This window comes from Notothenia coriiceps, unplaced genomic scaffold (assembly GCF_000735185.1).
Source record: "Notothenia coriiceps isolate Sejong01 unplaced genomic scaffold, NC01 NC01_scaffold00020626, whole genome shotgun sequence".
Taxonomy (NCBI): Eukaryota; Metazoa; Chordata; class Actinopteri; order Perciformes; family Nototheniidae; genus Notothenia; species Notothenia coriiceps.
Window position 1 is genome coordinate 1 of NW_011353327.1, and position 17749 is coordinate 17749.

Consider the following 17749-nt stretch of genomic DNA (forward strand, 5'->3'; position numbering starts at 1 on the left):
GAGACAACACCGGTTTGATCCATTGTGTATGAATGCTTCAGCTCTTTAGACCAACATAGTGAGATGTGAGCATGTTCCTAATTGTGTTGGTATGCAGCCCTGTTTAAAAAAGCAAATCTGCCACTTTTATATTGCAGAATTTGTTAAATTAAAGCAGTCTTTAATTGTTTGTCTAAACATAGCAATATATGCTTTTGAAATGTAACATGTCTTTGAAAAATAATAGTATACAGTTTATATTGTGTATCACCTTTAGCTTGAAAATACAAAGATGTGTTTTTTTAATCTTTAAAATAAACAGACAGACACTTTATCAATCGCAAATTGGGAAATTATTTAACAGCAGCAGTGTGTTCAGGTATTAACATATTTAAAGTTGGAATAAAGTATAAACTACACATCACAAGTATAATGCACAGCAATCCATAAGAGAAGTCCGATATGTTCATGAAACTCCCCAGCAGGCACAAACACTAACGTGGCCGAGTGGACTCCGGAGTTTGCTGCATGAGTTGCACTGTATGATCTGTGGTGTAGTGGGCTGTCAATCAAAAAATGAGTAGCCAATGGGGACGCACCACTGAAAGTCCCGCCCACCTGGAATGTTTGTGTCAAAATCTTAAACAAAAAATGAGGGAGCGTAAACGAGAAGAGCTGCAGAGAGAGCAAAAGTCTGATCATTGAGAAAGAAGAAACAAGAACTGCAAAAAAAAAAACCTATGTTCAAAGAAAGAAAAAATACTTATAGTTTACATGATTACACAAATGATGTTTGCAACTTATAGTTTTATTTTTGAAATGTATTTAATTTTGCTTGACTTCGTTTTTTTTCTTTTAAACTCATAGTTTTGTTTTATTCTGAGAAAGTGTTGCTTTATCTTTATGATACAAAACTAATCCCATAGCATGGCAGCACTTACCATGCAGTGCAACTCGGGTCTGAAGCGGTACAGCATGTGTAAAACTCTCATGTAGAGCGTCTGAATGGACTCGGGCTGAAGGGAGAGAAGAGCAACACGTTAATGATCCGATTGGTTACTTAGATGCTAAATACTGTTAATATTTACATTAATTATGTGACCGTCTATCCTGTAGTTATTTAATTGTTCTTTTTACTGCAATGTCAGTGTACAGTTGTATTATGCTGCTGTGTTTATTGTATCTTTGTAACTCTGGCACAACAATTTCCTTCGGTATAAATTAAGTCTTATCTTATTTTAGGGTTTGAACATAGAGGCCAGTGATTGGTTTCTGTAATAGTTGCTCCTGTTCATACTGTCAGTGTAAAGACGTCCCCTTCCTGGGTTCAAGGGTCCTGGTTCTGTGCAAAGTCATTTGTGTTTAGGTCTGCTCAATTAACCGTATTTTAATCTCAATTACGATTTTGGCTTGCAACGATTATGAAAACAACTTAATCGAAATAAAACGATTATATATTTTTTTAATTATTTATTTCATTGGTTTTTCAGTTGAATTATACTTAAAGCTAAGTAATCAACAGTTAAAAACATACGGTTCAAAAAAATGTTTTCAATAAATGGATGTTTTCAAAGTAAATGGATAATCGTTTTTAATAATCGTGATATCAATTATTGACCCAAATAATCGTGATTATGATTTTTGCCATAATCGCACAGCTCTGCTTTAACAATGATTGTTTCTGTGACGCTTACAATTGAGCGGCCTGACCAAGCAAGGAGGCAGAACGTCCAAAATACAACCCGGTGTGGGCATTTATTAATTCATAAATATATGACACAGCCTCAATCTGCTGCCCACGTCAACACAGTCACCAGCCACTGGTTCATTATTCTCTGTCAAACTTCCCTCCTAAAATAATGCATGTGTTCTGCTCTCTTTGATGAGGTAAAATATTTTTTTTGCCATAAATTCTTAGTGAAATTGATACTGTTGGACTCAGTACTACTTGGACTAGAACCACAAGTACAATCAAGTATTTTTACTGTGTACTTTCTGAGTAATATTCGGTTGGTCCGTTGGTGCGCAGTTGAACGGAGTTTATTTTCTTCGCAGATCAAATACGATCATTTCCCAGTCAATACAATAATTTCCATTAATATTGGCTGTCGAGTCGATAGTTTGTTTAGTATCTGGCCGTGTAATAAGCTGGATAATGTGCAGCAAGGCGGTCATTATTGGATAGAATAACATAACCAACAGTATACATCCCACACAGTAATAACAGTAAACGGGCATTACCTTGGGAACAGGGATAAGATCGCTCTTACTGAATTGTTTGGCCTCCTGTCCGGTCAACACTTCAACTCGAAAGAAGTTAACTATGGCATCCGCCGAATACACGGGAAAGGTGAGATCAGCCATTTCCGTAGCGTTAAGTTCCAAGAAAATACAGAAAATGCAGTAACGCTTATCCAAAGGATACAAAATTCGCGCCTGAAAACGACTTCCTCGTTGATTTCTGGAGGACGCATCTGATTCTTCTCTATTCTTCTTCTACGGGGTTTATTCGCGGTTGGCCACCAAGGAATGGGCGCATTACCGCCACTTACTGGACTGGAGTGTGGAGCAGTAGATTGGCAGCGGGAAAAAAAGGCATTCGTAAAAATGAAAGGTGTTGATAACCAAATAAGATTTTTTTTTAAAAAATACTACTCAATTCTTCCGGTTGCTTTTAAGAATTTTTTCAGCAGTTTAAAGACTTCCTCTGACATGTTTGACGGTTTCCGGTTACCATTAACATTAATAATGGTTTTAACTTTTAACCTGTTTTACTTAATGGTATTTGTATGTCTGTTTACTGTCTTTTTAACGATAGTTTAGCTAATTTGTCTACTTCCTCATTCCCTTCCACCCCAACATGAGCAGGAACCCAAAGGAAGGAGATGTCAAATCCTACATTGTAACGATTGTAACCCAACTAGCAAGTGCAAGATTTTGTAGACAACATCTTGCCTGCATACCGACCTCCCAGATGTCAAGCTTCACAGAGCTGCTAGGCTGTCAGGTGTTACAAGAACTCTGGGTTGTTTTTTAAAATGGGTTTTATTATTTATTCTACTACTTCACAATTAGACAGTTTACACATCCAAAACAACAAACTAAATTAGTCGAAGCGGGAGAGCAGAAAGCAGCTTATACAGAGGTCGCCCTCCCGTTAGTCATCCTGTTGCAGGATAAAGTAAAACAAGATAATTCCATAATTAAATACTCACACAGATAAACACAGTTATATACATCATACACATACATTTCTACACATATACATTCACCCATTTCCAGGGTGAAAATAAAAATAATAAAGTATAACAAATATTTTTTTAATTTCTACAAGTCCATGTTCAGATAACAAGACCGTTTCATTCCTCATCCTACTTTTAAGTAAACTGATGATTAGGATAATTTTAAAGTCAATTCAAAGACACAATGACCGGATAAAGATTAAAAAAGAAAAAGAAAACAAAAACCATTAGAAGAAAAAGAGAAAAACCGCAGCTATACCCATGTGTTGGTTAGTTAGAGTAGTCTGCTAATAATTGTTTTAGGAGTCTTGATTTGAATGTTTGATGACAGTCAACACTTGTTCAGCATATTCACTCTGCAGTGAATACTGAGTTGATGTGAGCGTCTCTTTTTTACTGCTCCTTCACATCACATTACATGTCACTTGTTAGACGCTTTTATCCAAGGCGACTTACATACTCAATGCTGTGGGCAATCCCCACAGGAGCAATTTGAGGTGAAGTGTCTCAGGGACACAACGACATGCTGACTGCAGTGGGGTTTGAACCTGTGACCCCTAGATCCGAACACTAACGCACTACCCACTNGTGTGTCTCAGGGACACAACGACATGCTGACTGCAGTGGGGTTTGAACCTGTGACCCCTAGATCCGAACACTAACGCACTACCCACTGCGCCACACGCCTAAATTGAGGGATAAAGAATGCCTGTTTCGGTCTCTGGGTCTTTTGAGCCATCCGTGAAGATAAACACTTTATTTTTGTGTTGGTCAATATGTTTTTGTGCGATTATTCCAACTGGTGATTGCTTTGGTTTGTTTTTCAGTTTAAGCTGCAGACTTGTGTCGATTGTTGGCCTATTAAAGTCTCCACGGAGGTATGATGGAACAGAGGGACTGACATCTAACGCGCACAGAGATGCATTTATTTAGCATACAGCATTTCCTCTCCTCCCAAAGCTGTTAGTTGTGGAATTATGTTGATTGGTCATTTGACTTCTTCTTCTCTCGCTTATTGGCGGATCGCAAACAACTTTAAGGTGCATTACCGCCACCAAGTGTACAAGAGTGTGAGTCACCATGTCATCCTATCACCACTCGTGGAAATCCAATCAGCCCCGTTTCCCCCAAAATATTAAAAAAGTATCTTCCTGGTTTCTCTTACCCTTAACCCTTTGTTCCCAGTATCCCCATCAGCATAGGCATCACTTTTTGAAATGGCACATTTTGTTCCCACCACTTTTAAAAGTATAACATAAAAATGTTCTGAAAAATAGCGTGCACAAAGAAATGTCATGAACAAGAACACTGGTTTGGTGTCAAGATGTGCGATTTGGACATGTTAGTAGACTTCGAATAGAAAATGTAGCAGCATGGCACAGGCACTGCACTTTAAAAAAATGTTTTAACTAAAAACAGAAACAAAGAATTCCTCCTGACTCTACTGACTTACAATGACCCAAAAAACACGCAGCAGTGTTCTTGACTTGAAGTAAATGTTGTAATTTTGCCTTCTTCTCGTGTCCGAGAACCAGAATCCGTCGGTTCAATGACGGATATCATTGAAAGTTGAACTAACTCAATTACTGTGCTTACACAAAGTGCGTTTACACCTCTTTGTATTCCAACTCTACCTCATTGCGTCAAGACAACAACATATATTTGTATTGATTCTTTATATGTGTGATGTATAACCCACTCTTCTGTGCAATAGTAATAGTGATTAAAACACAGGACAACCCCAGAGTATGTGGGAATGTACCGCCTGCCAAATGCAATGGGCCCACAGAGATGAGACATGCTAATGTTCGGAAGACAAACAGACACTTTACACATTAATAGAATATTTTATTTAGAGGAACAGGACAGCATAGCGGTGTTCACATCTAAGTCAGTAAATAACATCCAAAGAAGGAACTTCATCCTCAGAACAGGAAAGAGTGACGGGGAGAAGCGCTGCAGGAAGAAAACAGAAAGCAATAATTAGAGACAAACATCTGATAATACTGAGAGTTATTATGTTTCTGACAACCCGTAATGTTATATCTAAGTTAAAGAAGATATCCACTGCTCCTGGTACTGTGATGGGTTTACTAAATCCATCAAGACTTTAATCTTCTTGATAAAACGCTCACATGGTTTTACTCTCCTTTGGGCCTCACGCTCTCGAAGATGCCGGCCTCCCTCATAGCGGTGAACTCTTTGGTGGCGTCGTAATGCTTGTAGAATTCAGCGTACGCCTGTTTCCTCGGCTCGGTCACTCCGTACTGCCGGGAGACAACGAAGAGAAAAGGTTGCGAAAAGAGCAGAGAGTCAGAAAAGATAAATTGTTAGCATTAAACTTCTACTACTAAATTCTGTCCTCAGAGTTTCATTGATACGACGGATTAGACTCCATGAGATTTAGTTCTTTTCCTGCCATTAGTGTGCTAAAGGGTAAGTGGGTCAAGATGCTGATGTTGTTCCTTCCATCGTGTCAATAGAGGAGGCAGAGACGTATGTTTTTAGGCTGATCCTTAAATTAGCATCTTCCTGGTTCCCTCAATAAAAAGCCACTGGGAGTTCTCCATGTGATGTTGGATTATTTCAGAAAATAATCTCTGTGTCAAACAAACGTTTATGATACTTACACGTTTAGTTCAGCAGGACAATCTCCACATATTAAGACACTTTGGGATTTCTGAAGTAAGTAGCTAATGTTGGGCTATAAAGAACTACAGCACGGTCACATGACTTCATGTCACCACCGCTAAGCTAAAGGAGGCTAATGTTGGGCTATAAAGGAACTACAGCACGGTCACATGACTTCACGTCACCACCGCTAAGCTAAAGGAGGCTAATGTTGGGCTATAAAGGAACTACAGCACGGTCACATGACTTCACGTCACCACCGCTAAGCTAAAGGAGGCTAATGTTTGGCTATGAAGGAACTACAGCACGGTCACATGACTTCAGGTCACCATCGCTAAGCTAAAGGAGGCTAATGTTGGGCTATAAAGAACTACAGCACGGTCACATGACTCCAACACTAGGATACAGGAAGTGTTTAATGCTGACTAACTTCTGTGTGTAAATCAGTGTCGAGTTAAGGTTCTGTCTCACCTTCCAGCCCACAGCAGTCAGCATGGACAGAGCGAACGCGATGGGAACGTGAAACCTCAGACGCTTTGCCAGCAAACCCCTCATCAGTGGCTTTTGCAGAGACATGATGGATCACCTGTAGAGAAAAGAAAAAGTACTTACTCAATATGGTAATGTGTATTTAAAATAGAAAGAATAATAGTGTGTTTTACGCAGAGTAAAGACACTGAGACCATTCCTTTATACAATATTCCACCTTGCATCGGTAATCAAATGAAATAGTACAAGATATTTGGTCAAAAGTTTGGTGCACTCTGACTTTATATTCAAGGCAGATACTGAAATCAATATTTGGAAGTTTTTAAAACCTGATGATGAAATATTAGCAGATGGTATTTTTATATAAAAACAAAAAAGGTCTTGGTACAAATATCTTGGATTGTTTTGGAAGGAGTGACCACGAGATATACCCAGCATGAGTTTAAAAATAAACATGGTCTGTGCTGAGGTGTGAAGAAATAAGGACGCACTCATCCTGATACCTGCAGAAACATATCGAGTAATCCCAAGAATCACAATGTAACTTTAAGTCACGAGACGGTTTTCTGACTGGCATGTGACGGATAAACACATGTGCAATGACAACAAAGTGTAACTGATGTGTTGCACATGTATGACATCATCATCATCATCATCATCATCATCATCATCATCAGTGAATGCCTCTTCATGCTTGCCATGATTTCACAATCATATTCAGAATGTATTTACTGTCCTCCTACATAGGTATAACAGCATTTTCTTCGCATCTCTAGCGGCATTATTAAAAATAGACACAAATAAATAAAAGCAGTGTTTGAAGTAGACGTAGCTGACAATGCACTGCACGGAGAAGGCACAAAGACTACATTGAAATAAATGGTAATGAACATATATGACATTTTTTAAATATACAAAGCTCCACAAGTTGCAGTGAATGTCATCTAGTGATGGGAATGATGGCTCTTTGAAGGGAGCCGGATCTTATGGCTCCGTTCCTTTCAAAAGAGCCGTTTTTTTCAAAGGGGCGGGGCTACTAGGTTTATCTGCGAAATAATCACCAGGATAATGATTGGCTGTATTGCCAGACCTAATGTCAATAATCTGCATTGTAAACATGACACAAGGTGGCGCCATATCCATGTCATTCATGTCAGTGAATGTACTACTTTGAATTTACCCTCTGTGTGTGTTAAGTAAATAAAGTTGCCTTGCCTTGAATGAAATTCACGCAACTCTTAAAATTAGATACTGTGTTTTTAAGTGGTGATGGAGATTATTAGTTGACCCTGCTTTAAAGGATATGTTGCCTTTACAAATGGTGCGCTTCATCACTGCCTGGGTTTTGGTTGAAGTGCATCCAAGTGCTGCTGCGTTTTCGCGTTTGGCTCATTTTCCATCTGAAAGAAGCGTTGTCTACCTGTCCTGTACCACTTGTTATGACTTCTCTCTCTTGCGTCTTCCCTTAAGACCCACCCCATCTCACTCCTCCTGCTGAAACCTACTAATCAGAGTAGCGGGTCTTCACAGAATACGTTTGGGGAACAAAATCAAGCTTTTTAAAAAGGCGAGTGGATTTTGGCAGGCAGTGAGTTCGGACCAACGATTGAACGATAAAAAGAACGGCTCTCACCAAGTAAGACTCGGTTCCCCTCGTTCGTACCAAAGAGCCGTTCAAAAGAATCGGCTCGTTCGCAACAGACACATCACTAATGTCACCTAGACTCAGAGACAGTTTCATCCCACAGGCCGTGAGACTATGAAACACCTGGACTCTTTAAAGTGCATCCATAACATTCATCTGTTTGCATCTTTAAAATTATTTATCCAATATATCATATTCCATTTGTGTAATATATACTCTGATTGGTAGGTTTCAGCACGAGGAGTGGGACTGGATGGGTGTATATATATATATATATATATTCATGTTACTCTGTTGGAGGAGCCTGGGACTTCAGTTGTGCATTGCGATATCTACACTGTAGCTGCTGAGCTCATGATGATAAAGCATTGAATCTTGTTTTCCATATTCAACAATGTATTAAGAATGCCAATACAAATCTGATATTGGATTGTATTTGTGACATTACTTAGAGAACAAAAAGCCAGAAGGTCATAAATCTCAACTCACCTAGAAGAAGCTTATTTTCCAAATTCGGATGCAACTCTTTCTTTGTTTAGACATTTTAAGGACAGGACACATTTCCTAGAGAATATAAATATGTGTCCCTGAAGGCAGGTCGCCATCACTCACTGCTGCCAAGTCATGTCTGCACTGATCACGTGACATCTCTCTCTTTCTGTGAGTTACTTGATTACATGAAAATGACCCCTGTTTCACACCCAGGTGTAACACTGCACATACAATATTATTATAGGACTAGTACACATGTGTTTTGTAAATAGTTATTAGCAGGAAGAGCTAACAGGTGTAGCATAGTGAGGGTCATTATAGATAGATTATTTTTGTTAAAGCAGCAGTGTATTCAGGTATTACAATATTCAAAAAGGTGGAATAAAGTATACACATAATACAAATAAGAACAATAAATAGCAAGTATAGACCTATATACAGTAGAAGGTCAAAGTAACAATGTCAGAATGGCTTCCTGTTTTGGTACTATGACATGTTAACTCTTTAACAAACATAACAAGCCAACGTTATTATTAAAATGTATTCTTGACTAATATGAAACTGTCATTTTGAGTAACGAACAATCTGTTAGCATTAAGCTAATGTATAGCCATTATAAGTGACGAGCTTTCGGTTAGCATTTATCATTGAAAGTCGTTTAGCATTTAGCATTGAGCTAACAGCAGCACGATGAGCTAACGTAAGCTAAACCGGCGAACTGCTTTACAGAACCAAACGGCAACATTTAGGAGAAATAGTAACATATAGGAATGTTTTTTCATTTGAAAGAGAAACACAATATCATTTAAAATCGATGAAAATATATAAATATTAGCATTTTAAGAGATACTCACAGGTTGGACTCACGACCTTCACACACAAACAGCCTATTCTGCCGGAAGAGAAGCTCTACTGGAGCCGCAGAGGGACAGAATTAATGACAGAGAAACGCGAAGTCAGAGGGGCAGGTGAGGTCATGGACATGTGAGATACGACTGCATTCATTCAGGTGAATAAGTATAAAAAATATGAATTTTATATTACTTCTAATTTGGTTACTTTCCATCACAGGAGTTACACACATATTTTTAGTTTCTTATAGCAACATAAACCGTTGCTGTAATTAAACAGGTTGCAGTTACACAGAGTGGCCACCAGAGGAAGGCAGAGCATCACTGGGGAGTGAGAACTGCACCGTTGAAATGCTTGCAACAGTTTTCATTATTACACACAGGCTCTATTAGTAATATCACTATTTGTAGTTGTTCAAGTGTGAATAAACTATATAATGAAAACAGAATCATCCTGATTAGATGACTGCATATTATTTTCCTTCACAATTCCAAACCTGTATCTCCGCTGCTTTTTTAAATCAAGTGCAGAAATGTCCTTTTTACAGCTATGGGAAATGTCTTAATTAACCATTTAATCTGATAACTGATATTTTTATGCGTTAACAAGTTTTAGTACGAATGTAGAACATGCTGATCTTCTAAACATGTATGTTAAAGAGACTTGAAAAAAAATAATATATGTGTTTGTAGTTTATTTAGCTAATTTCGAGAAATCAATTTGTAGATCATGTTGTTTTTTATTAATGTCTAGTTCATATTCAACATTTTTGGTTTGCATGTCTCTTTCTATGTCTATCGTGACTATCTCTATGTTTGGCTATTTGTTATTTATTCCATGTTTCTTTATATTGTTTGGCATTGGTTAAGTATATTTTCTTAAAAATGACTTCTTCTCTCTGGGGGTTTAGTTTGAATAAATGCCCTCTGAGTTTATTTAACAATGTATGTTTTATAACAATATGTATACATCTCACAAATAACATAGGTATATTTAATGAAAGCTGTCAAACAGATGAATTTAACACATGCAAAATACCATCAGTAATCTTTATGAAATCACTTTTGGAAAGCGGATTTATTAACATTGATAGACACTTTATTGTACAACATGCTGCAGACTCTTTACAGTTGGTTGGATGTTTCGCTTCACACTCAGTGAGTGAATAAAAGCCTGAAAACGTGACATTTATTAGCGTTTTTTTGCAGTATCTTGAAACACAGAACATCAAACAATACACTGAAACAAAGAGAGTAGATGAATCTGTTAAACCCCATCGCCTGCTGTTCCGTAAAGTGCATTTTCATAAAGTATTCTTCTCTCTGAAAAACTGTATTCATGTGTTTTTTAAAGGAGAATGCTGCATGATAAAAAAACCGTTTATAACCAGAATATCTGCTGCTCACACACACACACACACACACACACACACACACACACACACACACACACACACACACACACACACACACACACACACACACACACACACACACACACACCTTAACCATCATGCACTTTCGTTTTTAAGTTTCATAAACCCCTATGACTGTTGTCTAAACAAAACGGTATTCAACTCACAGCATGCGAAAGATAAACGAGCACAGGAAGCTGGGACATGCAGTTTTTATTCATGCTAGATGCGCGGTCCACCACTTTGCTCCAGACTTAAACATCTCAACGACTGTTGTGTCAAACATTCATGCTCCTCAGAGGATACATCTGTTATAGTTCGTGGCTCATCCAGCCTTCTCTGTGGAGCATAATCGAGTGAAATATGTCAACAACTTTCAAATGGATTATAGTGAAAAGTTGTGCAGACGTTCAATGTCTTTGCTCATAATCCAGACTGTATTTCCAACATGAAGCACCAAATAACTCACTTTCAGTTTGGACTTTTTAGTGTGTCCATTTCTAACTTTTCTTCAGATATACAAAACAGAGGTGATTGAAGTGTTGATATGTCGGACCTTGAGTACAAATGTGATTACTGATCCATCAGAAAGAGTCACTCCGCTTGCTCTTATGGTTCATTTCCTTAATATTCATTTAAACCATAATGTCAAGCTGTCAATCATTCATTAGTTTCCTTTTATTATGTACAAGTCTGTTACATCATTAACATACATCATTTCTCCAGGTGTCTTCTCAAACGTCCATGAACCACAAGAGAGTTTGAAGAAGAAAGCGTTGCTGATAATCTTCAGAGTTTCAACTTGTGTTAAATATTGACTTGTATGTATAATATACAGCGGCCCTCCTGTTTGCTTCATAACAACAAAGTCAAAAGGAAAGTTTCAAAGCACTTTAGAGTGAGTTGACTTCTCTCATCGAAGCACTTTCCTCGCACATCAGAAGTCTCCTAGTCCGGCTAAAGTCAAGTTCATATGAGCATACTTTGAAACAGTACAGGTCTTTTTCTTCTTCTGTGTGCACATTGTCCGCAGTCAGACAGAAAAACTCTGGTCACATGGTTAAAGGCTTTCAGATACCACTTCAATGCAGCTTTCCTTCATGCTCACTTCGAGGATGGAGACTGTGTCCGGTTTGTAACGCAGTGATTGGTCACCCGTGTGGAGGTGGGACGTGAGCTTTTCATGTTTTTTAAATCTCTTTACTTATATCTCTCACCTCTCTATGATGACCTCTGAGTGTGGTAAAGCCAATCCTTAATGTCCCCAGTGGCCATACACTAGTACTACAACTTCAGTGTCAGTCCAACATTGACTTACATTGGGAAAGAGACGTCTGTAAATCAGGTTTATTTATCACTATTATTCAAATATTAGGTCCTATAATTGTATACGTGCTTAAAGCAGTATCCATTCATGTGAGCCGAAACTGATGGGAAGCAGCGGCTGAGAGGAAATATCCAAAAGCTTTTAATTTTTCTTGTATAGCAGTTTCATTCCCTTATTTCTGTTCAAATCAAATATCTGTATATAAGGAAAGGCGATTCGCAGAATACTTTGGATGAAAAAACCTTCCAACTTGTTTTTCAGCCCGACCCCTTGGATCCAGGATCAGTTACTAAAACAATATCTCTAGGAGACAGAAGATAATATATCCAGCAAGACTTTGGGAAACATAAATCTGAGGCGGAGGGGTTTTAACACCTGAGGGATAGTCCGGGTTGTACCATGTTGGAGCCGAGGGGTGTCTTTTTAGAAGTTTCACATCACAAGAGATGCATTTTTGGATGCTTTTGAGTCGTAGTATTGCAGACGAGGAAGTGTGATGTAGGGTCGTACCATCATGGAGGTGGAGGGGTGATGTTAGAAGTCGTAGGGGCGTACCATCATGGAGGTGGAGGGGTGGATGTTAGAAGTCGTAGGGGCGTACCATCATGGAGGTGGAGGGGTGATGTTAGAAGTCGTAGGGGCGTACCATCATGGAGGTGGAGGGGGGATGTTAGAAGTCGTAGGGGCGTACCATCATGGAGGTGGAGGAGTGATGTTAGAAGTCGTAGGGGCGTACCATCATGGAGGTGGAGGGGTGATGTTAGAAGTCGTAGGGGCGTACCATCATGGAGGTGGAGGGGNCTCTCCAAACGGCTGCATCACAACAAACAGAGAAGGGAGTAAACAGCTGAGTCACAAAACAGGTGATGATTGTAACTTTATATCACATAACATATTCTAACATTAGACCTGGGACACATTTACATTGTTTAAAGAAACCTATGTTTGTATTTGCATCAGAGATAATAAACATCATTATTAACTGGAAATGATTTCTTAGTATATTTCACATTACATTACATTACATGTTACTTGATAGACACTTTTATCCAAAGCGACTAACATACACAATACTGTGGACAATCCCAACAGGAGCAATTTGGGGTGAAGCGTCTCAGGGACACAACGACATGCTGACTGCAGGGGGGTTTGAACCTGATCCCAACACCAAGGCTCCATCCACTGAGCAATACGCCTCCTCCTATATTTCTGCACAATACTGCCACTTTCTTTTTTTTAAATTCTTATTCTTTCATTATTTTTTGTACACACTGATTGTGTATTTGATTTATTTTATATTTATATTTCTTTTACACATTACTTTGATTTTCAAAAAACAGTCATTCTTATAATATTTCTATAATTCAGTGTTTCTTGTTCATTATCATTTCTCTTACTGTGTTTATGTATGCACCAAAGCAAATTCCTTGCATGTGGAAAGTAAATCTGATCAGATTCTAGCAATAAACTAAATATTAATCTTAAATAATGTCCCACTGGATGTTTGCTGTTCATCGATAACCGGTTAAATGTAAGAATGATGGAAAAGACGCATTACTCGTATCTAAACCTGTTCATTAACGACTCCACTCTCACTTACCTTGTATAACAGACTGCATTTCTCTACCCCATGGCTTATATACAGCAAATCTGTACAAAGGCATTCTGGGAAATGTAGGAAATATAACGAAGAACTGGAGTAGGCGGGCTGAGGGAAAGTAAATTGCTGTGTCATCTCAAAATAACTCCTGGAATGTATGGTATCAGTTTAACGGCCTGTGTGCGCCGGGGGGAGGACAGAAATCCCAAATATTTGCTCTACAAATCTGTCTGTAATGGAGCAGAACTCCTGAGTTACTCCCTCTTGTTAAAATAGCCGTAAAACCGTGAAATAAAGATTAATAACCCGGCCATCATTCTTTCGGACCGCAGCCCGTTATCTGTGCAGCTGAAGCAGCAGCGAGCTGCAGGAAATAGACCCGACCCACAGTTAGGTCAACACCACGGCGGCCAAATGAATGAAACCTGATGAAGGACAGGACTCAGGTCCAGATCTGAACCAACGAGGGGGTCTGCAGGGGGCGCTGGGAACATACTAATGTTTGTGTTTGTGTTTCAACACAAACTCACGAGTGTGTCTGTCTGTGGCAATGATCTGGAAATGACCCACCTTTTTTATTTTAATTAAATGTTATTCAGGTTTTATTGTCTTGTGGGTTTTTATTCATCACAAAGTTATGTGTTGCTCTGTCTATGGACTGGGAGGTGAGGGGGTTTAATAGTATATCGTTTATTTTTGTATTTTGGAGCTATTTTTGTTGTGTATGAAAATGTTTGATTGATTTATATACAGATTGATATATGAGTGGGCTTTTATTATTATTGTTACACAGTTTCATTGTTGAGGGATCGGTGTGGTTTACATTTATTTTCACCCTAACTCTATGTCCCAAATACATCCAGAAGATTTGGTTTGAGGCAGCAAGAAAACACTGATTACTGCCGTTTACAGTAAAACCAGGCCCGATGTGAGAAGCTCTGCACATAACCAGCTTCCTGTTAAAACATGTGCTGGAATTCAAATGAGCTTCTGCACTGAAAGTAAATAAAGCAAGCGAGAGAGTAAACAACAAAGTACTTTGTGCTAAATGCTAGCCTCAGTGTGCTAAAGTGTTGATGTTTAGCATGTGAGCATATTTGCTATACTTAGCAGTAACCAGGAAGTAAGGCTGAGGCTGCTGGGAATGTCAGGTTTTATTGTCAGGTTTTTGGTGATAAACAGAAGTTTTGTTGATGAAGTTAGGAGACGTCCTCCTGATGATGGTGGAGGAGGTCGAGATGAACCATCACTTGTTGGAGCTATTCTGGTTTTAAAATGAGAATATATAAACATATCTTTTAAGTAATGGTTACTTGGGATTTTTTATGTGCTATATTTCAGGGGAAGTAACAGTTTACAACCACATTATTTTACACGTTAGATCCCACTTAATGGCATTGCATCACGCAATATCTGGATCCTTATTTTGCATTTATTCTCATTATTTTACACATTATTAATTGCGTTGTATAAGGTTATATTTGGATTGTGGATTTTGATAATATTTATTAGAAGTCAACTGGAAATGTGTTCTTCTTTATTTAAGTTGTACCAAACTCTGTGCATGCTTCTGGAAATGTGTGTTTTAAGCTGAGGTAGCTAATGAGAGTTTATGTATACGTCCCGGATCAGCCACTTCAACACGATATTTCCAGCTCTGTATCGAGGTCAGGCTCCACTGTTCTCCTGTATTTCTGTCAATTGTGAATTGTGAACATTCACACCCAGACGTGTAACGTGAGATCTGTTTGTGGCTTTCTAACCAAACTGCAGCAGCTGAAGTTGAGTATATGCTGAAGGGCGTGCGGCTCTGTTTCACTGAGAGTGAGATCTCTAACATCCAGAGGTGAGATGTGGTCACATCAGGAGCTGGAACACATGCTCAGGTTCTGATCTGTAAAACATGCCGAGCCGCAGCTCAGTGAGACGGGAGTGATGGAGAAGCTGATAACTGCTGAGGCTTCTGCAGCAGCAGTGTGTGTTTGAGTGTCTGTTTGAGTGTGTGTTTGAGTGTGTGTTTGCAGACTAATGATTTTGTCCACAGCTACATGCAAACTGTGTGTTGGTGATATACTCTGAATACAAAGTATGCAAGCTGAAATTGTAGAGTTTGTGTTTCAAAGCGTTTTAAAAGCTGTAAAAGAAACCAAAACACAAGGTCTATTTCTATTTGAATATAGTGAAAACATATTGTGAAACTGAAACACAGAAAACTTAAACCAAGTAATAAAAAATGTCTAAAGGGTGTGATCAGGCCGGTTAAAAGGCGTCTTGAGTGGGAAAATGGTGCTTTGATGAACAGAAGGAGACAAATTAGTTTAAATAAAGTAAGGTGTCTTTGCATTACAACGTGTTATTATATGCTATAAGTGGAGATTTAACACACACTTGATATCAAAAGCTCAGAATACACCTGTATTCACTGTTGCTGAAATGCATTGTTTGAAGGCCAGTCTGTTTTAGCCTCCACCAGAAAAAGTGCATTTGCATTGGAGGTGGAAGTTAGAGGTCTTTTTAGCCTTTCAGAGTTTTTGTTTCCCACCTGTTCCTGTCCTGCAGCTGGCTGATCTCGGAGGTCTGCAGCAGCAGCTCCTTCTCCAGCTTGTTGGTGGACAGAGAGTTCTCCAGGAGCTGGATCTCTATCCTGGAGGTGTGGTTCAGCACCTGGAGGGAAGACATCAAGCATCAAATCCCTGAAACCTGCTTTGAGGAGCAGAGATCATGGGGTTACGACCCGTTACCTTAGCTTCCACCGAGCTGAGTTTGCGAGTCTGCTCGGCGGTGTGGGAGAGGAGGTTCGTGCCGATCTCCAGCATGGTGGCTGTTTGGTTCTGAACGACGTGTGACGGTGTGTTAGAGACGCCCGGCTTCACACTCCTCTGAATGACCCTCTCCAGCTGAGGAGGGAGAAAATACAAACAAGGAAAACTGTCAGGAACAAGATAGATAATAAAGACTCATAGAACTAAACAAACATTGACATTCAACTTAATAATTTCTACCCAAATCATACAGCAATTTGTAAATACTTGTTTTAAAATGTAAGAAGTAGGGTTGCAATGGTAAATTAAGCTAAACACACAATAAAAATAAGCACTGAAAACTAAAGAAAATCAATATCCTTTAGGGAAATCTGAACTGCAACACTATTGTCAGTATAAAATCTAATAACGGTTTTCAGTGTTGATTTTTTAGCAAAAATATATCTTTACAGAACAAAATAGTGACAATAAATTGAATATTTTCTTGAACAAAAAATGTATTTGAACCAAGAAGCCCTTCAGTCCAGTTTTATGGATAACCTACTGTGGTGGATTTCATCTGTGTGCGAAAGCAGACTCAAGTTGAGATCAGAAGATTTTGAACATTACGGTAATTTGTACACAGTTCCCTAACCTTTTATTTTGCATGAATATGACAATAGGCGCGTTCACAGCACAGTACTTTTCCCACTTTAGTTCCGATGTAGTTCCGAAATGTCACGTTCACACCAAAAAGAGCCGGAACTAAAATTCGTTCATCTGAACCTTTTTAACGACTTTTCCGTCCCTGCTAGAGAGCAGGTACTTTTGTGGGAGAAAAAGGTTCATATGTCTGATTGGCTGGGCGGCTTGCAAACCACGCCCCGTAAAACTCCCAAAAAGTTTTGTGAAGCCGCCATTTTATTATCCTCGCGTTTGCATTATTAGCATTAGCATTAGCCGAGCGAAGAAACGCAGAGAGACTAACTTATGGCAACACAAAATAAAACATGGGAGCGGTGGAGATGAGGAGGTGTCGGCGTTCTGACGACTTACTCTGAAGGCTTCAGTAGAAGCTGCTGGGAGTCCCAGCAGCTTCTACTGAAGCCAGTCCCCAACAACCGGGGACTTCCGGCCGGGGACTTCGGGTGGCAGTATACACCGTGAAGTTTTTTGCGGCCTGCCAGTAAACCCAAAGAAGCAGAAGAAGAAGAAGTGAGATCAGCGGCTTCATTTGTCTAATCCTCCCTCAGGGACTTATTCCGGTGTGAACGCGATCTGTACTTAGTTCATGAGAAGTAAAGAGTTCTGATGAACCTTTGTGGGAAAAGTACTGC

General features: G+C 39.1%; 2 protein-coding genes across 2 annotated transcripts; both read right to left on the reverse strand.

Annotated features, from left to right (window-relative positions):
- Nucleotides 1–226: 226 nt before the first annotated feature.
- Nucleotides 227–2503, reverse strand: nuf2 (UF2 component of NDC80 kinetochore complex). The gene is made up of 3 exons (XM_010779755.1): nt 2221–2503; nt 921–995; nt 227–654 (listed from the first exon to the last, which is right to left on the reverse strand). The coding sequence occupies exons 1-3, from the start codon at nt 2341–2343 to the stop codon at nt 394–396; spliced, it is 459 nt and encodes a 152-aa protein (XP_010778057.1). The 5' UTR covers nt 2344–2503; the 3' UTR covers nt 227–393.
- Nucleotides 2504–5048: 2545 nt separating this feature from the next.
- Nucleotides 5049–9434, reverse strand: cox6c (cytochrome c oxidase subunit 6C). Its single transcript, XM_010779756.1, has 4 exons — nt 9333–9434; nt 6324–6438; nt 5357–5488; nt 5049–5177 (listed from the first exon to the last, which is right to left on the reverse strand). The coding sequence occupies exons 2-3, from the start codon at nt 6426–6428 to the stop codon at nt 5363–5365; spliced, it is 231 nt and encodes a 76-aa protein (XP_010778058.1). The 5' UTR covers nt 6429–6438; nt 9333–9434; the 3' UTR covers nt 5049–5177; nt 5357–5362.
- Between the last annotated feature and the right edge of the window lie 8315 nt (nt 9435–17749).

Excerpts from the sequence above, each read along its gene's own strand:
- nuf2 (XM_010779755.1), bottom strand. The coding sequence starts at position 2,343 with ATGGCTGATCTCACCTTTCCCGTGTATTCGGCGGATGCCATAGTTAAC. Across the intron at positions 996-2,220 it reads ATCTTATCCCTGTTCCCAAG|CCCGAGTCCATTCAGACGCT; the intron begins GTAATGCCCGTT and ends CTCTCCCTTCAG. Across the intron at positions 655-920 it reads GACCCGAGTTGCACTGCATG|CTCTTCTCGTTTACGCTCCC; the intron begins GTAAGTGCTGCC and ends CTCTCTCTGCAG.
- cox6c (XM_010779756.1), bottom strand. The coding sequence starts at position 6,428 with ATGTCTCTGCAAAAGCCACTGATGAGGGGTTTGCTGGCAAAGCGTCTG. Across the intron at positions 5,489-6,323 it reads TGACTGCTGTGGGCTGGAAG|TACGGAGTGACCGAGCCGAG; the intron begins GTGAGACAGAAC and ends GTCTCCCGGCAG.